Source organism: Watersipora subatra, chromosome 11, assembly GCF_963576615.1.
Source record: "Watersipora subatra chromosome 11, tzWatSuba1.1, whole genome shotgun sequence".
Lineage (NCBI taxonomy): Eukaryota > Metazoa > Bryozoa > Gymnolaemata > Cheilostomatida > Watersiporidae > Watersipora > Watersipora subatra.
Window position 1 is genome coordinate 11,038,788 of NC_088718.1, and position 25,335 is coordinate 11,064,122.

Sequence of the window (25,335 nt, forward strand, 5' to 3'; positions counted from 1 at the left end):
GCTCTGATAAGGATATAAGTGTTGCGCAACAATTCATATATGATTGTTTTTAAATGATTCTTTTCACAAAATGTGTCAATTTGTGGACAGGGGTGGATTAAAAGACTAATCGAGGGGGGACGTCGCCATGGGATGACTCTCTCCTGACTAATTACCAATAAACACCAACTTTGTGTGTTTTTAGATGAACATTGTACATGGCTCGTACTTTTCCTCTTCCCAGCTTTCTCCTTTCTAGCATCCCCTTTCACCTTCTCCAACTCGCTGAGAATGAAAGCTTTCCTTGTATTGTCATGCTCTTTCTTACACACTGAAACTTGGTTAGTGAGCATGTAGTGGGAGGATAACTCCTGCCAGTGTATAATATCATGGAGATGTCCTATTATGCTATTATCGGTGTAAGAGAACACAGCTGTAAGTGTAATAGGAGATTGCTTGGAATAAGTAATTGCATCCATCTCAACTCCCAGCCAAAATGGTTTTATCAATTTCTCTTAAATTTGACCCATGTGTGACCTTTTGACCCCAAAATACAGGTGTTCTCCTAAATAACTATCATTGGGTAGTGTTTTTGTTTGCTCTTAGAATTTTTGTTCTATTTACGTACTATAAATAATTTTATTTCCTGTTCGTTGTTCTGTCAGCATGTTTTCATTTCGCATGTGGGGTGCTGTTCGGTCAATGTTGGGGGAGAAGATTTTTCGGTGTTGGCCCCACTGTATTTGCTGCTCTTTCTTTTTGACAGATTCTGACGACATGACTACCGATAGTGGTCTAGGTAGCCTTAGTTACGCTTTGGGTGCTTTTGGGGTGGCGGGTAGCAGCGCTTCGCATAACTTTAGCACTTCTAACCAGTCGTCAGTAGAGTATGCTGCTAGCGTTAGTTTAGATTCAATCACATCGCTTTCCTCAGATGAGTGTGCCCGGCGAAAGATACCATTGACCCCTGACCTTGAAATTGTCTCCCCTATGATTGGCCGAAGAGAATTGGACATATCAGCAAAGTTTCTCAAGGATTTTAGTGATTCCTCTTCAGATGAAGACGATGAGGTGATTGATGTGTTCGCTGAAGGAGACTTGGAGAAGTACACTCTGGAGATGCCCCGAGTCGAACGCACCCAGGTACAGCCCACACTGAGCGTCATTAGAGAGGAAGATTCCCCAACTAACACACTACAGAAATCCGAGTCAACGGAACGCAAGAAACTAAAGTTGATCATAAATCCTGAAGATTTTGATTCGCCGGTCGAATCGAATGAAAGAGATGAGGGTCTGGAGGAAACGCCAGTTACTCCAGGCAAGTACAGCAGTAACTGGGATGACTTGAGCACGACACCTCGAGAAGCACATCTCTCAAAGACATCTAGCTGGTGCTCCGATCCAAATTCCACTGACACTGCTCTTCCAGGAGAGAGCGAGTCCACCATCATAGATGACGGTTCTCTTCTAGTAGATGATGGTTCTCTTCCAGTAGATGCTGGTCATCTTCAAGTAGAAGATAATGACGATAGTGAAAGCACCCCAGGTAATTTTTTACGTGAACGTGGTGCCGATTAGGTTTTGTCTTCTCCTCCGTCTTTTACGGAGGTTGACAGGTGCTTAGTTAGGATGAGGAGAATGAAGAGTTGGCGCTTTTCTAACCCGTCGCTTCCTCACTCGCCTATTTCTCTCGCACCTTTCAATCTCCTAACCTTCTTTCTCTGCTGCCTGAGATGCTTTAAGCTAAAATATTTAAATTTAATCTGTTTGTCTACTTTAGTGTCCAGTGGATTTGATGTCTTTGGTCTACCAGGTTCTGGCCCGCTTGACCACCTTCGGTGTACACTTTGCGCCGAGCATTTTGGCGGCAAGCCCCCGCACCAGAATGCGGCTGTCACTGAAGGTGGTGTATTTAGAGCCAGTTGTCTTCTCTTTGTGAGATTAACTCTACTTAGATGTTATTGGTCTTTGCATTTTCCGCATGCACTTGCTGAGTCAGCTGTATACTTGTTTGAACTGTACCTTTGTATTGACATGGCAAAGTTTTAGGGGAAATTTTTATCATCTTGCTAGTGAAGACAAAAATTCCTACTAAGTAATTTTTTACCTTCATTAATCGGTATTTAGCATTTGACGTCTGCATGTTTTTGCTGGTTTTTACTGACACGAGTATAAATAACCTTAGAGTAATGATGGAATACAAACCCGCAAAAATCTAGAATTGTTCTCTTACATTGATCTCTAACATTGATCTCTGAATGTCACAAAGTAATGCGCCGCAAAAATCTAGAATTGTTCTCTTACATTGATCTCTAACATTGATCTCTGAATGTCACAAATTGCTGTGTCCGTTTTTACAAATCACCATGTTTTGGTGCAAAGCAAGTTGAATATACCTACAGTTGCTGTCAGCACTTCACTTGCTGCCGGTGTTAGTGAAAACAGACTGCTGTGGTGTCTTTGTCACGGGTGTACAGTGCTTCCGCTAGTCTGCGCCTCTCTGTCTGCTCTCAAATTTCTTGTTTTTGTGGACACACCTGCTCATCATCTATTCTAAGTTGGATGTTTATTCTTTGTTGTTGGGGGACCTTTTCTGATATCTCGTTGTTAAACTGCACACTATGTACGCATGGATAAATTTTGCTGTTCCTACAACAATACCTGATAACAAAAACTTATAAAAGGAAGTTCCAGTTTTTTTGTAACTCTGTTTGATTTGATTTTTTGTTGGTCTGTATTAAATCCAGACACATTCATTAAACAGAACATTGGTTTTACCGTTAAGTTGTTTGTTGACATGAATTATTTTTGCATTGTTGCGTTGGTTGCACGAATTGGTTGTTTAACCGGTTTTATTGATTGTGAAAACATTGGAGAATAGATATATCATAATGCTGAAAAATTTATTACAAAAATATCGTTTAATAGTTTGGTACGCTAAATTCTACTTTTCATTTGTTCGAGAAGCTAAAAAATCTAGCATGACTACAAGAAGTAATGCTAATTGTATATCTTGATAAGCTTTGCTTTTATTTTAATTTTGCTCTGATTACGTTTTGTGAACTAATCGATCTACTTTTTAATTCACAAGTAGTCAAATTCTAATTGACTTTTTTTCATTGAAAAACTAGCTAAATATAGCCTTGATTCTGTTAAAGTGTGTTCTCAAGCCACCTCTATCTCATCTTACTTTTTGAGAGTGCAACTAAAGTTTTGTTAATGAAAGTTACCAACAAAAGTTAATTATAATTGAGCATTCTTTTTGGGGCGATTTCGAGAACATTTTGATAAAATTTACAGTTTGATTTTTCTGTGGTTTGTTCTTAAAGATGAACTTCCACAAACCTTTAGCAGATTTTATCAAAAAAGTATCGGTATTTTTTATCATTTACGATTATTTTTGATGTTTGAAGTGATCTGACTGCCAGGATGTTTTCAAGTTAAAACAAAAATCAATAAAACTTGATCCCTGTCAAAATGCTCAGATCAAGTGAAAAGGCGATTTTGGCGTTTATAGAACTTTATAAAGAGACTGACAGAATAGAGACGTGTAATGCTGCAACTTGAACGCAATAGAAGATATCAAGTATCACAACAATGCAACTAGTGATGTCATTTTAGCACGTATTTTTCTTCTGATCGTTCTAACCGCGATCATGCTTTGTCGATTTTAATTTTGAAACATCCTGGCAGAAAAAATGAACTGACTTACTGACCTCATCATTACAAACACAAGTTATGCCACATTCTTTTACAGCAACTTGTTTGTTTTGTAGAATTGAAGAAAAAACTAGCTGACAGACAATTGCGCTACTCTCCTGTTGACAACACCTCTATGGGTAACCAACCAGAAAGCGAGACATCGTCAATGGGGAGAAAAGGATCATTGGCACCGGAGATAGTAGTGAGCGTTGCACAGTCAGAGGTAAGCGTGGTGTACGAAGGGTGACGGATGAAGGAATGCACATGCTGTAGTATATTGTGTTATCTACGTATGATATACAGTGCACCCTCAGGATACAATTACCCTGATATACGAGTTTTCCCCTTGCGAAGTCGAACGTGATGATTTTTAATTTTTTTTAGTGATTCTTATTAATCGACAAAATAATAAAGACGCGAAATAAAACATTTTTACAACACTTGAAAGAGACACGATGAGTGATTTCTCTCAGTTCAGAGTTTCTTGTGTGTAAAGCAGTAATATTTTCCCTTTAAAACAAGAAGATAAGATGGAGTTGCAATCCCTTGAAACAGAAAGTTAGCGGTCAGACAACCTTCATTAACCTGCTAACGAAAACCATTAGCCTGATTACGAAAACAGCATCATTTGAGCTTTTTTGCCGAATTAGGCTGAAAAAGGGTTTTAATGAGATTCACTAAAATTATATTGGAAACGAAGTCAGACACTAATAAGCTATAAAATTTTAGTGATAAAAAGTTGAAATTCAGTAAAATAGTTGAAGATACATACTAAAATTTAGCTTTTAGCGTGTTTAGTAAGCTAAACTTATTTAAAGGTTGACTTGTAACAAAATTCACATTACAGTTATTTAGTATCAGAAGATTCACCATGTCTTACTCTGTTGTGTTGTATGTGCCAAATATGTGGAAATGTGATTACAAGCTCTTAAAAGCTCAAAAACGAACAGAAAATCGCAGCCACGATGTACTCCTTCGAGGTAAGGTTAAAAAGTTTAACGAATTTTTACGGTAAGTTATAAGATATCACTGCTAAAAGTGACAGCATTACAATGACGATAAAACAGACGCGTAAGAACAGTAGACATAGTTTTATTGAATGCGTGAAGTATATTTGTGAAATTTTTTTGACGAGTAAGGTTGCATGAAAGTGTAAACAGAAACCGACTCTCACAAATGCGTCACATTTGAGCCGTTTTGGAAAGAGAATCCAAACTACGACGGTCTCGTGTGGCTGCGATTTTCTGTTCGTTTTTGAGCTTTTAAGAGCTTGTAATCACATTTCCACATATTCTGCACTTACAACACAACAGAGTAAGACATGGTGAATCTTATGATACCAAATAACTGTAATGTGAATTTTGTTGCAAGTCAACCGTTAAAGTGAATTCAAAATTTATGTTATGTTTACATCTGTCTTGAAGATATAAACTCTCAACAGTATGTACTGCACATTGCAACGCTACATTTTGATACAGATAATAACCAATGAATATACTAAATATAATAAAGTTATTGTAGGTAACTATAGTTACTAAGGTTAACATACTATTTTGTTACTAATTTTTAATATGTACAGTACTTGTATAAGATTTTGATGATTTCACCAGGGGATGTTTGCATTATATAATTACTATGGGCTTCTATACCCCTTAATATGATTTTACACCATACGATGCCAACCCTGGAACGGATTAAAATCGTATCCTGAGGGTGCACTGTACATGTATCATACCTTATACAGATAATATCCATGTATTATACCTTCTACACTTGCAATGCATATACTATGCCTTTAATGCATCATTGCATGCATCACACTTTCAAAGCTTGCAATAGTTGTAACATCACGTAAACACAGGCAATACCTGAAGATCTTCAGTATGTACGGTATACAGCATGCCCGCTGCATAAAATGTGTATAACATGCCTTCAGGAAAACAAAACATTCAAAGCCTAACAACAATTAAAGCATTAGTTAGTTAAATTAACAGCAATTAAATACATTAATTCTTTTCTAGAATCTCAATAACGGATTCTTTTGCCGTTATTTCATAGTGTTTTTTGGTGGTCCATTGTGGAAGTATATGAGGATACAAGTCATTAAGTGTGTGTTTAAAGAAAACTGGGCATTTCCTTATATTTAGGTTAATTTTACAGTTATGACGAAATCTGACCCAATACTATAATCATGTTGGGTTGATCATCAAATTTCGGACAGACAGACAGACAAATAGATGTTAACTTTATTTACACAGGTCATTGCTGTTTAAAGCAAATGAGACCATGAGATAAAAACAAAAAATATAGTAGAGTAAATTATGTGTATTGAAGGGAAAAGCTCTTTTTGTATAACACTGTTCTATAATGTAAATTGGCAAGGTGTTGGTTTCTGGTATAAGGTACAGAGGTTTCTTTTTGGGGAAGTAGGAATGTAAAGGGTTGTCAGGCAGGTTGGAGATACAATTTGAGTATTTTAGACAGCAAATATATAAAACACATTTAGCTCTTCAGCATTAAAGATGTAGTTGCGTCAAAAATGAAATTAGGACCCATAAAAGGCTAAAACATCAGCTACAATTTGATGCCATTTTTGTTTTTGTAGACCAACCCTGTCCAGAGATATATGCGTTTGAATGAGGCCCTCTTTTAAAAAGCTCACGTTCCAGCGGGTGCCTATTTCGTGACGTCACAAGCAAGGTATCTGAAACGAAACCACGAGCAATAAATATGAGGTCGATTCGTTAGCCAATCATGCGTGCGAAATTTTTATATAGGCCGTAATAAATGTTATCACTCGTAAAACGCGTTGTCTGTGATCTCGAAGATTCTCATCGTTAGAGAATTCATTATCATCGTTACTGATTCAACGCGTTTCAACAATTACTAAGTTATACATAGTTTTAAAATGGCTTCAAGTTCGAGCGACCGCTACTCAGAGTTATCTGAGCAACTTTTAGTAAAAGATTAGAGTAGACATCCTATGGCCAAAGCTGACAGGCGTCAGCAGCGTTTTGCTGCAGAAGAAGACAGAATGGAGGTAAATTAACTTAGAGTCTTCTATACTTTAGTAAATGTAATATTTTTTATAGTCATAAATACATATACTAATTAATAAAATGATAATTCTTTGCTATCTCCAATCATCGTTTCATAGCTTATCTGCCGTTTTACCTAGCTATAATATTTTTTTCGAATTTTCTTTGGTAAATTAGAGTCATGATTACAAATTATTTTCACTCGTAGGAAGTGGGTAAAATCGATTGATCATTGCAAATCTTTAATTTCCAGAACCAAAGCTTCGAATCGTTGGCTTGGCGTACTTGTGCCTTTATTAAATGTTTATTCGTTTTTAAAATTACACTCGCAATCTATTTAACTCCCAATTTGGAAGCTGTCAATAGATACGCTTTAGAATGACATCTATGAATGACATATTTATTGCATCTACTTTGTTTACATTTACTTGTTTTACTGATTACAGAATGTTTATGTCGTCCCACCAGCCGAAGAAGCTTTGTCAGTGTGGAAACTGCCATAAAGGAGAAAGCGAGACTTGAATGCGTGCTGGATGTTTTGTTTGAGTTTGTTGCAGTAGATGAATTTGTCTTATTGTATCAGCTAATACTATGTGAGTGGCCACGACTTGATGAATACTTTTAATAAAAGCTTTATGCCGAGATGAAAATATTTTTGCTTGTAAAAATTATATAATAAAATAATATTGTTGAAGATAATGCAAAACATGATTTGCAGAATATTGTAGTGAATCGGATATGGTATATGGGTGTCCGCAGAACTGGAGAATGTGAGTTCAAATCCAGTTTGCAGCAGACTTCTCATCCTTAAAACTCTATCCCTGTCTATATTCTTTTCAAAGAGGTGGCTTGCTTATTTCACTTATTTAGTATTCGGTAAGAATACTACTAGCAATGATATACAGCAATGTATACAGCTGTATATCATTGCTACTAGTAAGAAACTAGTACGTAGGCAATAGGTAATAGGCGACATAATGTGGGCGGGGCTTATGGGAGGCTGTATATCGTTTGCATGGGTAGCTGCAGAACTGCTGATACAAAGACCGCATTCTACATAAAGTGACTTGACAGAATTACCGTAGACCGGTAGAATTGGTAGTCGGTACCCAAATGTTTACACAACATTTGGAGAAAATGAGTAGAACAAATTTTCAATTTTCGTTATTTGAGGCCTTGGAAACATTCATAATAATGCATCTGTAGCAGGATTTAAAATTTTATTCTAGCCAACATGAGCAAATACAAAATAAGATATATGCCAATAGAGCCGCGTTAGACTAGACTTTTATCGCAAATAGCCGATGTGAATACGAGAGATAGAGACAGGTTGCCAAACGCGTGACATCATTTTTGGCGAGGCTGGGCACGTTTTTGTGGCCTGAGCGTTTTTACGGCGATCAGATTTTTTCGGTTTTAATCTTCAAATATCTTGGCAATGCGATCGCGTAACACAACAAACAACATATCAACTGATAGAGAAAAAAAAATGCTTTCTTTTAAGATCAACTTAAATTTTGACGCAACTACATCTTTAAGGGCATTTAGACTAGTGCTGGGCATGAGTACTTCTTGGTCAACGGGTTTAGACCCGCCCCCTTCTATTCGTGTTTTTCGAGTATCGGGTAGCTAGTCGTGCTCGGCTCGGGTATTTCTTTGCCTACGGGTTTTTCGGGTATCGGGTTTGTTGATATGGATTTTATGTTTAAATTTTCTAAACAGATATATCTTCAAATTTACAAAGCAATTATATTTCTTTTCAATTTATTTATCATTTTTCACAGTTTTTATTGACTAACATTCGTACTCGCAGCGTTAACAGGTGGATTGTTAAACAGTCAAGATAGTCTGGGGCTACAGGGCATTTTCGTGTCAACAGGTGGCAGAAGATAGGGTCTATGGTAGCTTAATACTTAAGCATGTTCTATGTACCTCTCTTGACTTTTTGTAGATGGTGCTCCAAATATCATAAAAAACTTTCCATTATCAGCTTTTTCCGTTAGTAAGGCTTGTTGGCTTAGTAAAACTTGGTTATAATGAATTATGTAATCCATAATAGCTAGCTGTGGTAATCAATTTAAACAGAGTTATTAAATTCTCACTGCTACTATCAACGCTGATGGCAGTTTCTAACAAGGCGATAGCGGAAACAGACTAAGGACCTATGTGTTATCGGTGATAGCGAACACGCGCCGTATTAAAAATGGCATAGATTTGTTTACGAAGGCGATTTGGCTAATTGCGCAAATAAAATTTGATGTAAGTATTTCTTCTCACCTTTTAATGACAAGTAATCACTGCTTGACTACAATATTTCTAGTAGGCATAGTAAATAAGGTATGATATATTTTATTCTATCTATTAAATTAAAGACTCGTTAAACCCCATTGTCATGCCTCCTTAGCAAAAATGACACAGAATTGCCCAGAGCCATCGAGTGTAACACTCGATGGCTCTGAGAAATGCCCTGTGGTCCCAGACTAAAAGCGCAGGGTGCAATAGACCGAGTTTTTGTTAACACTACCCGACGGATCCGTGTACCAAAACCCGAACTTGAAAGTCAAAACCCGGACCGGAATACCCGAAATCTCCATTACCCGATACTCGAGAGAAGATAAACCCGCGAGTTCAACGAGTATTACTACCCGTGCCCAGCACTAATTTAGACACTGGTTCTAACTGTCCATATCAGGTAGTACTGGAGACTCGTGTCAGACTTATGCAATCTGTGGTTGCTTTCTACAGGCTGCCGTAGACTCGGATGATCCAATGTGTCACAGCATGGATGACATCGATGACTTTGATATTGAAAGTCCTGCCTTTAAGGCTAGAAAGACTGGCAGGAAGAGCTCCCAGCTCTCCAACACCTTGACTGTAAGCAACACTGGTTATCTATAGACATTGCTGTAGATCGTACTGATTACATAATCATCAGTAGTTATGTCGCTACCAGGTCACATCCTTCTTTACACTCCGAATGCCTTAAGATTGTCCTCTAGTATCCATTATGCTCACATTGATATCATTCAACTAATTTGGAGTTGTCTGCCCAAAACGTATATTTTAACTGCTTTTGAATTGTCTACCCAACGCATATATCTCGTTTGATTTGGAGTTGTTTATCCTTTGTTTTAACTTTTTTTGAGTACGTTGTGCATTAGCTTCGTATAAGTAATTGTATTATGAACATTTTCAAAAAGTTAGAATTATAATTGAACTGGTATGTGACTTTCACTACGCTGTCTCGCCGTAGAAAATTTTAAACAGACATGAAGAACTCTTTTTCTCCAATTATAGAACAACTGCTAGGTTATCTGTTATTTGAACATAGCTTATGGAAATATGTGTAGGCAGTACGGATTAGTAGGCAAATAATAGCTCGCTAGTAATTTCAAAGAGGTGTTGTTATCATCCACGTTTTATATGAACCCTCATCCCTAAGACAATCATGATGAGAGACTCCTTATTTTTGCCAATATTCAATGAATTTTTACTCAACTTCAGTAAACCCTGTTTTGGTCTGATACTTAATAAGACTAGACACACATCTATTGCTATTGTCAATCATCGTATTGTTTTTAACAGTAATAGCCGCACACCTTCTTACATGTACTTAGGTTTTGACCTCAAGCTGTGAAATAGCAAAGTATTGTTAATTTTTATGACATGTAACAACAGTTTTGTATATATTGTGAACTGAAAAGTTTCAGGTTAATCAAAGGTTATCAGGCTAGACAATATATTTTTGACTAGTTCAATTTTTTCAGCCTAAAAAACAAATTTGGACTACAATATTCATATTCCGTATTATTTCTTAGTTGTAATACAGGATGACAATGACCTTTATTCCTGCAGGATTTAAATATTCATGTCTTAAAATCAAAGGCTCACGGAAAAAGTTGCTATAGAGAAAAGTACTGTGTTGCAAGGCCGCTGTCATGTAGTACTTTACGAAACCTTTCACATATTTTACACCTTCAGAGGTTATTTTTAACAGTGTTTCTTTCTGCCAGGTTTCAGTTGAGGAACTCCGAGAGGTAGTAGAGCAGGCTGTTTTTTCTGTTGCCCTGTGCAGTGTCATGCTAGTGAACTAGTCTCCCACTGCATGTATATATACAATGTAACTTTATGTATTTGTGTCTCACCTGCCAGGCATGTCAAGTGTCACCTGCCAGGCATGTCAAGTGTGTAGTAGTTCAGTATTGAATTTGTCATGTTGCCTAATGATAGGTGATGCTGCTTATTTTATAAATGACCTCCTATTAGATGGCAGTAGAACATGTCAGCTTGTATAGGAATGACTTATCTTCATCTGTCCTTGTATAGGTGTGTTATGTTCATTAAGACTGTGGAATAAAAATTCCTACTTATATGAACACAGACAGACATGATGGGATGATTTATTTTGTCTCTTCTGAAGAAAGTTTTGATTGTGTTTTCGTTCTTACCATCATCCTTATGTAATAAATCTATTGATATATATGTTAGAGTCAATTCCAAAATGACATCTTCAGTCATTTAACAAATTAATTGTCTTTACAAAGGTACCCTTGTAACACCATGGGCATGATTGTGGACAAAGATGATAATCTGTATCAAATATTACACATGATATGTTGTACTTATTTAAGAAATAGTTTTTTAAATACTAAATAGTAGCAAATTAAACAATAAAACAATGCATATATGTGATAGTTGACACTCTACTTGACATAAATAACTTGTCTTACTTCACATCAATGTTTCAGGCAATCTGTCAAATATATGGACTGATTTTTCAGTCAATTTGTAAAATGCCTAAAAATTTTAATCATTCTAGAAAATGACTGATTTTGCACATTGGCTGTAACATATACACAACACAGAGTTTGAGCTAGTAGTTGTCTGAATATCTGAAGAGATTTCCAACATACGATCTTTAACATTTTTCGCTGGCAGAACTTAAAAATATAATTTAAGAGCTCTAAAATATGTAATTAAAATTAATTCAAACTATATCAAATGTAAGTTAGAGTAAGTTATATTGTTTTAAAAACTTACACTTGAAGTGAACTGATCATAAAAAATCTTTTTTACGGATTATTAATTCAATTTGTATATATAATTTAGTTTTTTATATTTAGTTTTTACATAGTTTTAAATTATTTAATACCAGATGTAATTAATTTGAATTATTTGTTGTTGTATTTCAGCTCTAAAATGAGCCAAGCAAAATACTATATACTCTCATAAAAATATTTGCTGCAATATTCAATTCTTCCGACATAGAAAGAGAATATCGTAACGTATAAACTTCTGTAAATGAAATTCTGTTGTCCTGAAAAGTCTTAACTTAGCAGATATAATTGTGTTACTGAGAGCAGTCTTGTTGGGATCCAGTGTTATATGTCTGGAACCAGGATGTGCATGTTCGGTTGTTATAGCACTAAAAACCTACTAGTTACTGGTGAGTAGGATTTCATCAATAACTCAATCTGTTTGCAGCGCGAAACATCAACGGTAAGGCACCGACAAGAGACTGTTTTACGCTTTCCTTGTTTGCTTTCACAAAAGCTGTTACGACTTCATTTTTGTACATTCTTATACTTTATACTATCTGTGCTTCCCGGCATTGCCCGGGTATTTAAAATAAGCTTATAAGTAATGAGAGTTGCCTGCCATTTGCTATTAGCTTGGCACATTGCCAATGGAAAATTTTAGTAAGCTTGCTAACGAGATCTATTCGTCTCACGTTACACAATCACCCTGCGTAGTACGCAAAGCTGTTGGGTATTTGCTCCCATATAACGACATATATCGGCTAGCTTTGAAATAAATCTCTGTGGCCTAATTGGGACGGTTTCGGATTGGTGAATGGGAGGGTCAGAGATCAAATCTTCTTTGGTACGGATTCTTTATTCCAAGATTTTAATAGCTATAGTGGAATGCAGACAGACAGATCCACAGACGGATTTTTAAAAAATATAAAGATCAAATAGCAAATAATTGGTTTGCTGTGTTCTACACTAATTTTATTCGTTTAATATTAGAAAAAGTCACATTTTTCAATTGATTTAAAAAAGAAGTGTAAGAAACGGGTTTTTGTTTGTCTAAATTTGTAAAAACATATTTTTCTAAGAAGATATGATTTTAAAAAAAAACGCAAAAAAACTGGTGTTGAACTCGGTTCATCGCTTGCTTGTATGCTTGAATGACAATGTGATAATGCTTGGAATTTCTTTTCATACTAATTTAGTTTGTAGTTATTCGCTTCACACTGTTTGCCTCCCAACTTTGGGTATCTATGAATTATAGAAACTTCATAATTGATGGAAATATCGAATCAAATCTATTGTTACAAAAACTGCTAGGCAGATCTAATTAAGAAAATATTTATAGTTCAAGCCACTAGTAAATTTCAAGTGAGCTATATTAATGACAATTTTATCATAAAGGTTACACTCGGTTTGTATTGCAGTAAGGTGGTGTTGATATTGTTACTATTCCTTTTGTGCCAGAACGTGTGAATATGATTGAAACATATCATGTGATCACCGACAAAATTATTTTATATGAATTAATTAAATTGATTAATGAAAATTATCTTATACAACAATTAACGGTGGGCACCAGGTTTTTTCGTGGTTAGGTTGGCTCTTTGTATTTCAACAAATTCTACCTTTATTCGAAGTAAGATCATGTAAATGGTGGGGTAATAAGGAATCTTTAATCTCTTGACCCCAAATTAGATTAGTGAATGTCTTTTTTAAATGCGATGATCTTTAGGGGTGCAAGTATGTTGAATTTTTTTTCTGACATTCGTCAAATGGCTGGTGGAATGAGGTCTTTTGGTAGTATGTGGTTGAGAAATTGTCGGTTTGCTTCAGATAGCTTGCAAAGAGATAAAATGTCCATAATCAATAATATATTAATCCATAATCAATAATATACTGTTAGGAGTCGGAAGTGATATCATTTATACAAGGCTTTCGTCGTCGCTGATCGTACCTACGTAATTTTTCCCAATATTGCCCAAGTTGATTATCTCACCCTGTGTTGGTTACATCGCTCGAGGAGTCTTTAGCTTTGTCTTTATATTGACCTCGCTGATTGGTTTATTCCAAACTTTGTCTTTATATTGACCTCGCTGATTGGTTCATTCCAAACTTTGTCTTTATATTGACCTCGCTGATTGGTTCATTCCAAACTTTGTCTTTATATTGACCTCGTTGATTGGTTTATTCCAAACTACATTCTGCTAATCTTTCCACCTATTATCAGCTGTCCTAATCTACTTCAGGTCTGCACCAAAAGCGTTCCAACAAAGTTTCTTTCTCGCTTAACATGGCCATTTGGACGTCACTGAAGTTTCTGTATTACAGTGGTATATGGTTGCATATGAATAGTTCTGTCTCAAGATGCTTGTAGTTGGTCATAAATACTTTTCTTTAAAATATCTGTGTTCATTTGCTTACTGTTCAGTATATATCTCGTTATAATGGTGAGAAGATGAAATAAGCCACAAAAGGTTCTTTGATTAATAGGCAGTTTGTTCATAAGTGCACCTTCAGGATACGATTTTGATCCGTTCCAGGGTTGGCATCGTATGGTGAAAAGATTGTATGTAGGGGTATAGAAACCATAGTAATTTTATAATGCAAACATCCCCTGATAAAAATCGTCAAAATTTTATATTAGTGCTGTATATGTTAAAAACTAGTAACAAAATAGTATGTTAACCTTAATAACTATAGTTACCTGCAGGAACTTTATTGTATTTAGTGGTTAGGATCTGCAATAAAATGTAACATTATAATGTATCGTAGGAAGTTCTTACCTTCGAGACAGGCGTACGTATAACATAAACTTTGAATTCACCTCAAATGAGTTTAGCTTGCTAAACACACACACTTAGAGCTAAGCTTTAATGTATATTTTCAACTATTTTACTGAGTTTCCACTTTTTATTACTAAAATTCGATCACTTATCAGTTGCAATCTTTGCTTTCACTGTAACTTTAGTGGGCCTGTTTAAAAATGTATTTAATTTTTTACCTAATTCGTCAAGAAACTCCAGACAATGTTGTTTTTGTAATAAAGTGGATTTTTATTAGCAGGCTAAAAGAAGCTGTCTAACTCTCTGTTCGAAGAGATCGCAACTCCAACTTTGCTACTGGTTTCAAAGGGAAAGTTTTACCTTTTTACACATGAGAATTGCTGAACTGAGAGAAATTGATCATCGTGTCTCTTGCAGGCGTTATAAAACTATTTTCGGCAAATAGCATTTTGGGGTCTTTGTTATTTTGACATAATAAGCACACCGACTGCAAAATTTAGACTTGGCTGAAAATTTTGTTGAATTTGTATGGTGAAAAAAGATTCATATAGTGAGGGGAAAAAATCATCATGTTCCACTTTTGTAAGGTAAAAAATCGTATATCAGGGTAATTGTATCTTGAGGGTGCACTGCACTGTATATTGAAGGTCAGGTTTTGTCGGTGTATTTGTTTTATGTATTGTGCTGTATATGTACGTTTTGGGTATTGTCCAGTTGTGATCAGCATGCCCTGGTTATACCCAGTGTTGTATGGTTGTACTCAAGGTGTGGGGCGGATATACCCAAATTGCCACAGTAATCCTTAACTTTTTGCAGTTAATTTTAATTGTCAGCAATTTTCTCTTTCTTGTAGTTTTATTAGACAATTTTGAGAGTCATGGGCATTTAAGAAACACGATAAAAAGTGTAACAAACACAGTGCACTTTTGCACTTCATGTAACTTATCGAACTGCGGCTGCTAGCACAATGATGCTTACGGAGCAATTGCACTGGACCAGAATATGAGAGAGATCTATGTATTTTATTTATTTTATTACATTTCATCTGTCTTTATTTTCTTAAATTTTAATTTTTTAATGATTATTTTTACCTCGCAGAGTACTAAAGTTGCTAAAGGTCAACTGCAAAGTAGCAAGCAATTACTACTGTATATATGGTATCACTTAAGCTGTTATTGGCTGTTAGTAGTTACTGGTTACAAGTAATTGGTTGGCACATTAACTAAAGGCAAACTCATTGGACGAAAGCAGCTGTTGAAAATGAAAGTAGATCTTGGACTTACAGAGATACTAGCTTTTATTATTGTAAGCTGATAAAATGGCCTTCTATCTTTATACCAGGTGAGCACGGAAAGCATTACTAGTGCTTTAAGCGAGGCAGGAGCGGACTACTCCAAACATGACATCACTGGTGACTTGAAGGTGGGTTTAGTGGGGTCCTCCCATGTTTTGTGACGATTCTGACGACCCGACGACAGGGATATTTAAAAAGTGACAGACGAGACGACCATTTATCAATGTAGGTGACGAGGTGACGATGATTATGTAAGTAGAATTACTAAAGGTACGGCTACACATAACGAATTTTTCGTTGGTTCTGAGTTCTGGCCGAAATCACGAAAAACGCAGAATTAATCAGTCGAAATTCACAGAACTATTTGAGCTGTGCATGCCCACCGAGTTCGTCGACGAAACGCTTTTAACAGATTAAACAAATTATTAGCGAGCACGATTCTAGCAGCTTTAGCAATTAGTATAGTCCAAGACATGTATCGCGACACACAGTAAAAGTACGGAAGCAATTCAACATAGAACACACGATGTAACTGTTTAAGTTGCGCTATTGTTGGTGAGCGAGCACGACTAGCAAATTTTAAGATATATGTAGTTCGAGAACATAATGCGACACGCCAGAAAAATATTACAGAAATTCACCATAGTAAATACGATGCAACCGACTTGATTGCGCTAAAGATGGCAACATTTTCTACCACAAAACTTTTGCTGCTAAAAAGGAAGTATAATTAAAAAATAAACATTTTGTAGCTATAGCGTTCAAACAATAAACACATACAATAACGCAATCTAAGCAGTTGCATCGTGTGTACTATGTTGAATTGCACTTATACTTTTATTGTGTGTCATTATACGTCTCTTGGACTATACTAATTGCAAAAGCTGCTAGAATCGCGCTCGCTATCACGATTCGAGAAGCGCAGAATAATTCTGTGTTTCAATCATTTTGTTATTTTGGTTAGAACCAACGAAAAATTTGTTACGTGTTGCCGTACCTTTACTAACTTATTATTTGTCCATAAATCAACACGTTCAACCGAAACTTCACTAGTTTTGGTTAGAAGCATCTGGCCCAGCATTTATAGACTGCCAAATAATTAAAGTAAACAGCAATGAAATGCCACGACATTGACAACAAATCCGTTTCCAAGTCTGTGACTGACAGTGATTATTAAAGACAATCTCGGTCTGTTTTTAGTACAAGAAATGTAGCCCTAAAAACCTAAGACGGCTGTCACTCTTCGCGGAGTAATCAGCAACGCTCCCAAACATCACTAATAAGTTTGTGAACGTCGCTGGTTGAGCCATGCTTTTGGTTAGCAGAAGTTCAAACTGAGCAAGTTTCAGGTTTTTAACGCAACCCAGTGCCACCATAATAGATATTTGTATTAAAATAACGAATGTGAAGAAAGAGGTTGTTTTGGTTACCAACTTGAAAAAGGTGACAGTGATTTTAAAAGTGCTGACAGTGATTTAAAAAATGACGACAGTGATTTTAAAAGGGACTATTCCGACGACAACTTTGTGTGGTAGGACCCCCTTTAGTTAGACCTGTCATCTAAGGCATATCTGTTATTCTGTTAGACGGTGTCTCGTAGTGTTGTTATTATGAAGTCTTTCTTTACGAGCACAATGAAGGACTTGCAATGTTGGTTCTACTTTTGTGTTGTCTTGTTATTTCAATACATTTTTGATGAAAGTGCAGTATTGATTAGTATATTGTTAAACAACGCTGTCTAAAATTGAGTTTATGACAATTCATTCCATGGCTCTTCTTGTCCTATTGTAGTTAGTATTGTAAGTTGGTAAATCTTGAACATTATTCTGGAGTTGCTCACTAATTGTTAAGTGTAGACAACTTCTAAAATTATTTGCTTGCATAATAATTATAATTATCATGTAAGTTCAGGTGTTGTCTTCCCTTTACTTTCCAGCTGAGTGTTGCATTTGATAAGCCAACAGGGTTGCTCACGCTAACCATACACGAGTGTCGGGATCTCGTCGCTGTCAACAAAAAGAAGAATATATCAGATCCGTAAGTAGATCTGTTCTTGACTTCTTAACGGAGTGTCGGCTCACTTGCTTCCCTAAAATATTGATGTGGTGATGTGACAAATAATGGACCATATATTATAGCAATAATAGTTGTACATATATGTTATATTTATAATGGTTATAATTTGTTTTTAATATTAAATGTGTATATAGATACAGTCAAACCTCGACATATGCAGTTACTTGCTGAGTTTTCATACAGTGATAGGGTAGCAACACCTGGATGCACCAGTGTCAAAGCGTCACTCCCAGTCAACAAGCAGATCATGTTTCTATAGAGCGCTACAGCAGAGCCATGGTTGTGTGACACCATATGTCAATGTGTCACACAACCATGGTTTGTATCTTTAAGAGGTCAAGGACAAATGTATGGGGGTGTGTCGCCGCGCTATTACTATATGGAAACCTAGTATATGTTCCTATATGCACTTTGTATGTCAAACCCATTGTATGTTGGGCAAAGATTCTCATAAGAATACATTATATGTTGTTTAATTTGTTCCGGAGCTCATAAGACTGGTTAATTATTTTAGGTAATAATCACATATAGTGTTAGAATGGATGCATTATATAAAAACTAAATGTTACCCTAACAATATTGGTGTGTTTTGTGAGGCGTCTTCGTGAGGCATAATTTTACCTCAACGCTGTGTGATAAAGAATAAAATCAGTTGAGATGCATTATTGCTCGTGTCAGAGGTGCTAAGTTGTCCGTATGTCAGGCACTCAAGTCTATTAGAGTTGTGACACTCTGATAATATTTTGCTTGTTAGGAGGCACTCAGGTGAGATGAGTTGTTGTACCTTGCATAGACCATACGCTGCTGTAACTAAAATCGCATTGCTACTTTTTTTTTTTTTTCAAATATAGATTTTTAATAACGGAGTTGCGTATCCTTTGAAATTTTTAACTTTTCTCATCCAGGAAAACCAAAATGAATCACTACAACATGTCATTTAAGTCAATGTTCAAGGTATAGCTTTTGAAAAGTGTTTATATCACGGCTCTTGTTTGGTTCAGCATTTGGAACTGACAAAACATGGATATGTCAGATTTATGACTGATCTAGTTTGCATTAAAATTTGTTTAACTTTTGAACTAGTGTGGAAGCGCAAGCCACAAGTGTCATGTGACTTGTTTAAAATTCTACAGTCTTTAAATATATGAATCTGTCCACTTTAATAAAAATCATTACTTCAAAACATCAATGGTTGTTTCGTATGCAAAAAGCGCATCTGTTTGTTGTGCTGCTAGCCTTGCCAGTATCGCCACTAGAGAGTAAACAGTGCCTAACCTGCAGTGTATATGCATTAGACTACGCGCCCCAAAATTATATTTGCTGATGCACAAGCATTAGTTCAGGTAGTAATAGATATTAATTTATTTTATCTGGTCGATCCAAAATATGGAGTTATGGGGCCTTGCAAAAATTGCTCGACATTTTGTTGTTATCGAGTCTTCCTATTTTTTATGTTATTTGCTTATCACTTATTGATACATTAATATTTTATACTCTCTAGAAAGCGTCTTCATTGGTTCGTCTTCGCTTAGTAGAGATAATCTGTAGAAAATTTGATTTGTCTACAGCAGGCTGCTATTAAATACTAACAATAAAGGATATATGTATAGTTTTAGTTTGTTACTGAGTATAAGAGAGTGCGTGAATATGATTGGAGTTGAAGGCGTCAATACAGAGGGTTTAGGATAGTCGACGATTGAGGTTGAAGGTCATTATGCTATTTTAGCGCCAATGAATGAATTTTAAGAAAATAACTAAATTTAGCAAATAATGTAAGTAATTTGAATAACAAATAGGAATGATAAAGAATAATAGTGGTAGTAATATTAGTAATAAATACCATCAAAGCTACTAATAATCCAGTCCCTGGTTGAGATGTTAATGAGAAGAGTGTTTATATCTAGTGTAAATGCTTAAAAGCTTCGTCTAAAGAGCACTTGATTACAAAACATGATTTGGAGGTAATTAATTGGATTATAAGCTGATGGTGCAGCCCTATTAAGGTCAGCAAATCATAGTGCTGCAGTAATGATGTCTGACTACAATATATATATATTATATACGTATATATATTATATATATATACGTATATATATTATATATATACATATATATATTATATATATATAATATATATATTATATATAATACATATCACGACTGCAAAAAAGCAATTATGATATATATCATAGTTGCTTTTTTTCATTAGTAAAAAAGTTGTTTTGTGCTGTAAATCAAGTTCGATTGCCATGAGATGTTTTGAAAACCAAACATTTCAATTAAATAGTAAAGTGTTAAAACTACAAAGCTATTTATTGGGTTACTTATTAAATACTTTGATGGCATTATTCATAGCCAATTACATGCATGATGCATGCCATGCATTGATAATTGCTTTAGTTTGCTGCTCGTGAGCATTTTCTGCGTTATATCAAGAACTTTTTCTTGATTTTGTAAAGCAAATTCATATTTTTGTTTACATCAGACGACATACTGAAGCCTTCCGGCTCTCTTTGTCATTGCCTTAAACTGGTTCATATCTCTATTGTACCTGCATGCACTGAAGTTGTCTTGCCTTGTTAGTTTCAGCTTTCTATGTGGACTGCAATTGCAGAAGGCCTCCATTGGTTATGCTAGACTTGGCTAGTATGATTGCATGTTTTAGACTCGCTTCTAACCTTCCTCTCTGGCCAACCTCTTCCAATCCATCTGATCCTTCCAGCACTCACCCACTTTTAACTTTTTACAGTTTTTTGAAACCCTTCCTCTTTGTGCAGTTCAATTCATGCTTTTCCAGTGGTTTGTTTACAGCTTCCTATAGCATCTTCCTGCGATGTTTGACCTTTTTCAGCTATTCAAATATTTTTTTAGCAGCGTCCGACCTTTTTTAGTCTTTGAATGCCTCCATTCAAAGGACTATCATACATTCATTATTTATATAAGACTTTATAGGAGCTTTTGAGGAGACTCTTCGCAGTAAAAGTTGGTGTTCTCAGCTTCATAATTTACAAATCACTTCACATGAATATATATACAAATATGCGAGAATATTATACTTTTGTTGGGCAGTTCATGTAATTTTTATAGAAAAATGTTTTACATATGGTGTAACCCAAAAAAGATCAATAAATGAAAAGGTATTGCCATGTGGTGTTATAGACGCAAAAGCAAAAGTTTATACAATTAAAACCTAAAGCTACTAACCTTAAGTATGTATTCATTTTATCTCTTTTGACAAAAGATTAAAATAATTATCAATGTAATTGTTGGGTGCATCTTTTTGAAAGACAAAATAAAATGATAATGCCGTCGATATCTGGTACTTGAGAATTTAAATGTGTCAGTGATAGAATTAAACCAGAAAGTGAATCACTCTATTGTCTCATTGTTCGTATGAGAACAAATAATAGGTTACGCTGGGTAGGATCTAGCCTGGGCATGGCTCTCGTGGGGGATTTGGAGAGAGAGCCTGGGACACATAGCAACACGCGGGGAAGACAACTCTAAAAGTCGACTTCTGCAGTCGCTAATATCACAATCGTTATTTCCGAAGGAGTATCATGTGACGGTCTTTTTTATGATCCTCGCGAGTACATGTATTATGTATTATTTTTAATCTGAATTGGCAGCAAACAAACGCTGGTTGGTAAGTATGAAATGTTGGTTGCATAATAAATCAATCACGGGAGTTATATTATTTCATATGTTTAATTAATTAGGTTTTGATTTAATTGTAATCAAAAATTAAATCAATTGAATAAAATATTTTCACAATAACAATACAAACGAATAGCAATAGAACAACAAAAATGAATCGCACGCTGCTAGTAAAGAAAAGTTTATCTAGTAAAAAGTAATCTCAGTTTTATTTTACTCGCGAGTATTGTGATTACTTGCGACAGTTATTATGAACAACTCGGACCTACCACTGCAGAACGGTGCCATCTGAAAGCAAATACTCTTTCCGAAGCTAGTAGGAAGAACTATAAATTAGTCAAAACCTACGATAATATGTTGTAAAGCTTGAGACTGTTTTGGTCTCAGCGTGACTATGCCTAACTTTGATAGATGATTTTTGAATTGCTCCATTTTTTATCAGTAAATGAAATGAAACCGCAAACGTGAAAACGCAAGAGAATAGTAACCTACGATTCTTATCGTTTTGTTATCAAACGGGGTATTGCCTAACTACCCAGTCTATCAAAAACATAGGGCCTTTCACTAGATCAAGCCACGTTACCGTGACGATAGGCTTTTAAACGAGCCACATGTAATACATCGTGAGATCGGAATCTATCGACACGCTTTCATTAGTATCAGTCTGAGCGTCATATGTAACATATGTCGCTCGTTTTGCCGAAGTTATCTTACCTTTTTTTCGCTATGTGTCCCAGGCTCTCTCTCCCAATCCCCACGAGAGCCATGCCCAGGCTAGGTTGGATCTATCTTGGCGCCTAAAGCTAGAATGATAATCTCACTGGCTATTCACTGAGGAGTTGTCTTCCCAATTTGTGTGAAGGCTATTAATCTGTATCTTTGCTGCTTCCTGCTTTGTTCACAAATGAATTGTTAAGATCTGTAATCACAGGCAGTTGAGATTGTGGAATGTTAATGTATTGCTGCATGTAGCAAGTGACACGTAATAAGTGTGTTTGCTGAGCTAAGAATTTACACAATATTCTGAATAGAGTAATTCTTAAAAGAGTAAATGCGTAATTTTAAATAAAATAAATGGGTAATTTTAAATAAAATAGCATTTTCTTAGTTTTAATGCAAATGTTGAAAATCTAGCAGTGTGATGGACATATACAATACACAAATTTTAGCCGGTGTATGATTGCAGCTTAAAGGTTGACTTGCAACAAAATTCACATTACAGTTATTTGGTATCAAAAGATTCACCATGTCTTACTCTGCTGTGTTGTCGGTGCAAAATATGTGGAAATGTGACTACAAACTCTTAAAAGCTCAAAAACGAACAGTTAATCGCCGCCATCGCAAAACCGCTGTAGATTAGAATTTCTTTCCAAAACGGCTCAAATGGGACGTAGTTGTACAAGATGGTTTCTGTTTACACTTTCATGCAACCTCGTTCGTCGAAATATTTTCACAAATATACTTCATGCATTCAATAAAACCATGTCTATTGTTCTTACGCGTCTGTTTTATCATCATTGTAATGCTGTCACTTTTAGCACTGATATCTTATAGCTTACCGTAAAAAATCGTTAAACTTTTTAACCTTAGCTCGAAGGAGTACATATCATTGTCTGATAATCATGACGAGCCTGTTGGTCACCTGTGATAATCGAAAAGTGCTGCAGAAATTATTTGCGAAGTATTTGGTCATATAATCAGATTACGACTAGACATTACAGTTTTGTTTCGACTGGACAAGTCAAAGCAAAACTGTAAAGTAGCGCGCATCTATATTTGATACGGGGTCTTCGGTAAAACCCGAAGAGTTTGTCATAAACTAGTGCTACGAGAAGTTTTATATTGAGCCTTTTATTGGCCTTTCAATTCACGTGAGAACATCACGTGACAAGACAATAACCAAATTTCATGGCTACGTCATCGAAATAAAGAGATTCCAATCTACTGCGGCTTTTCGTTTTTGAGCGTTTAAGAGCTTGTAATCACATTTCCACATATTTGGCACCTACAGCACAGCAGAGTAAGACATGGTGAATCTTTTGATGCCAAATAACTTTAATGTGAATTTTATTGCAAGTCAACCTTTAACAAACTAAGTATTTGATAGACCATGGCTTTGCGTAAATTTAGTGATTGTCTGCTCATGCCATTTTAGGACGATTCCCATGTTATGCTTAGATCTTATGACATGAGAATAATTTGCTGGTGCTGTTGCAGCTATGTCAAGGCCTATCTGGTCTCAGGCAGCCAGAAATTCAACAAACGCAAGACAAGGATAGTCAAGGGAACAGTGAATCCTGTGTTTGAGGAGACGTTCACATACACCCTCAGTCACAGCGATATGTACACAAAGACTCTGCAGGTAAAATGATTCTCTGGCAGGACAGTTTTTATACAGCTGTAGCACTTATCTCTGACGGAGTCCGCAGCTAAACTTATTGTTACAGTAGTCGTCTATAGTATGGAAAAATGATAACGTTTGTTACTATGGTGGGGATGTTTTGATTTGGTTTGAAGTTGCATTTGTTTTAATTCTGTTTGGTCAGAAAAACTAAAATGGGTTATTGGACAACTCTTGTGTTCAGGCTTTTATCGTTGCTGGTAGCACCTGCTTTCTTTTGTCCAATATCGCTGAAGTTGATTGTCTCACCCGTGTTGGGTATTCTGCCAGCAGAGATTTTGGCTCATCGCTTGTTGCTAATAAACTCAGGTCGCTATTTCTCTATTAAATGAGAGGGTTTTTATAATGACCTCAATAATTGGTTCATCCCGAACTACTTTTATAATGACCTCAATGATTGGTTCATACTACTACGCGCCGACTACTAGGGCGCGTAGTCTAATGCATATACACTGCAGGTTAGGTATTGTTTACTCTCTAGTGGCGATACTGGCAAGGCTAGCAGAACAACAAACAGATGCGCTAGTGGTGCACAGGCTAATTTTTTATATCTGTAATCGTCTCATGCTAATCTACTTCGGGTGTACACAAAGAACAAGATGTATTCCGAAATAGTTTTTTGCATAATTCCCCAATTCTGGTGAGCCACTGAAGTTTCCATAACAATGGTATATAGTTACATCTGAATAGTTCTGTCTTGGTACATGAATACTTCTTTGTAGATGTGTTCATTTGTAGATGTGTTCATTTGCTCACTGTTCAATACATATGTCATAATAGCTAGTACTTATTTGGCTCCGCCATTTGCTAATATAGAATAAGCAAAACAAAACGCTCCTTTTGTCGAAATATTTTCTGTCCATTTTAGATATCTGTTTGGAATAATCACAGGCTGGGACATAAAGACTTTCTGGGTGAAGTCAACATCGTATTTAACGCTGCATTTGAGGGAACTGCTGGCCAGGCACGGTGGCTAAACCTCGGAAAGAAGGTTGGTTCAGATGTAAATGTAATTCAGATATGACAATTGGTTGCGTGTGGTTCATTCACTTTGACCAAAAACTGGAAGTTCTTGCCGGGCGAATAAAAATGAACGTGTTTTAGTGGACTCTTATCGCTTCCAGCATAATGTAATCTGTGGCGGAAGGATCTAGAATCACTTCTATTGCGTGAAGGCGACCAATAGACTTGAAGTGAGCTTAAAGATGAACTTACAAAGAATTTTTGTAGATTTGATCAGAAAGTATCAATATTTTTCTATCATTTGCGATTGTTTTTGATGTTAGAGGTGATCTGACTGCCAGGATGTTTAAAGATTAAAATCGACAGAGCTTGATCGTGGTTAAAATGCTCAGTTCAATCAAAAGTGTAA

The 25,335-nt window shown here is 35.9% G+C and overlaps 1 protein-coding gene across 11 annotated transcripts in view; it reads left to right on the forward strand.

Moving 5' to 3' along the window:
• LOC137408890 (synaptotagmin-like protein 4) overlaps positions 1 to 25,335 on the forward strand; it is a 59,082-nt gene that overhangs the window by 26,129 nt on the left and 7,618 nt on the right. For 3 of the 11 annotated variants that reach the window (XM_068095501.1, XM_068095500.1, XM_068095502.1), the window contains exons 9-18: positions 746 to 778; positions 914 to 1,525; positions 1,760 to 1,882; positions 3,756 to 3,904; positions 9,465 to 9,593; positions 10,733 to 10,756; positions 15,877 to 15,957; positions 17,766 to 17,866; positions 23,780 to 23,924; positions 24,832 to 24,954. In XM_068095501.1, the coding sequence (XP_067951602.1) occupies positions 746 to 778; positions 914 to 1,525; positions 1,760 to 1,882; positions 3,756 to 3,904; positions 9,465 to 9,593; positions 10,733 to 10,756; positions 15,877 to 15,957; positions 17,766 to 17,866; positions 23,780 to 23,924; positions 24,832 to 24,954 (1,520 nt within the window). Of the gene's footprint in view, positions 1 to 745; positions 779 to 913; positions 1,526 to 1,759; positions 1,883 to 3,755; positions 3,905 to 9,464; positions 9,594 to 10,732; positions 10,757 to 12,203; positions 12,219 to 15,876; positions 15,958 to 17,765; positions 17,867 to 23,779; positions 23,925 to 24,831; positions 24,955 to 25,335 lie in introns of all 11 variants that reach the window. The other 8 variants (XM_068095503.1, XM_068095507.1, XM_068095504.1 and 5 more) reach the window with 8 other exon arrangements.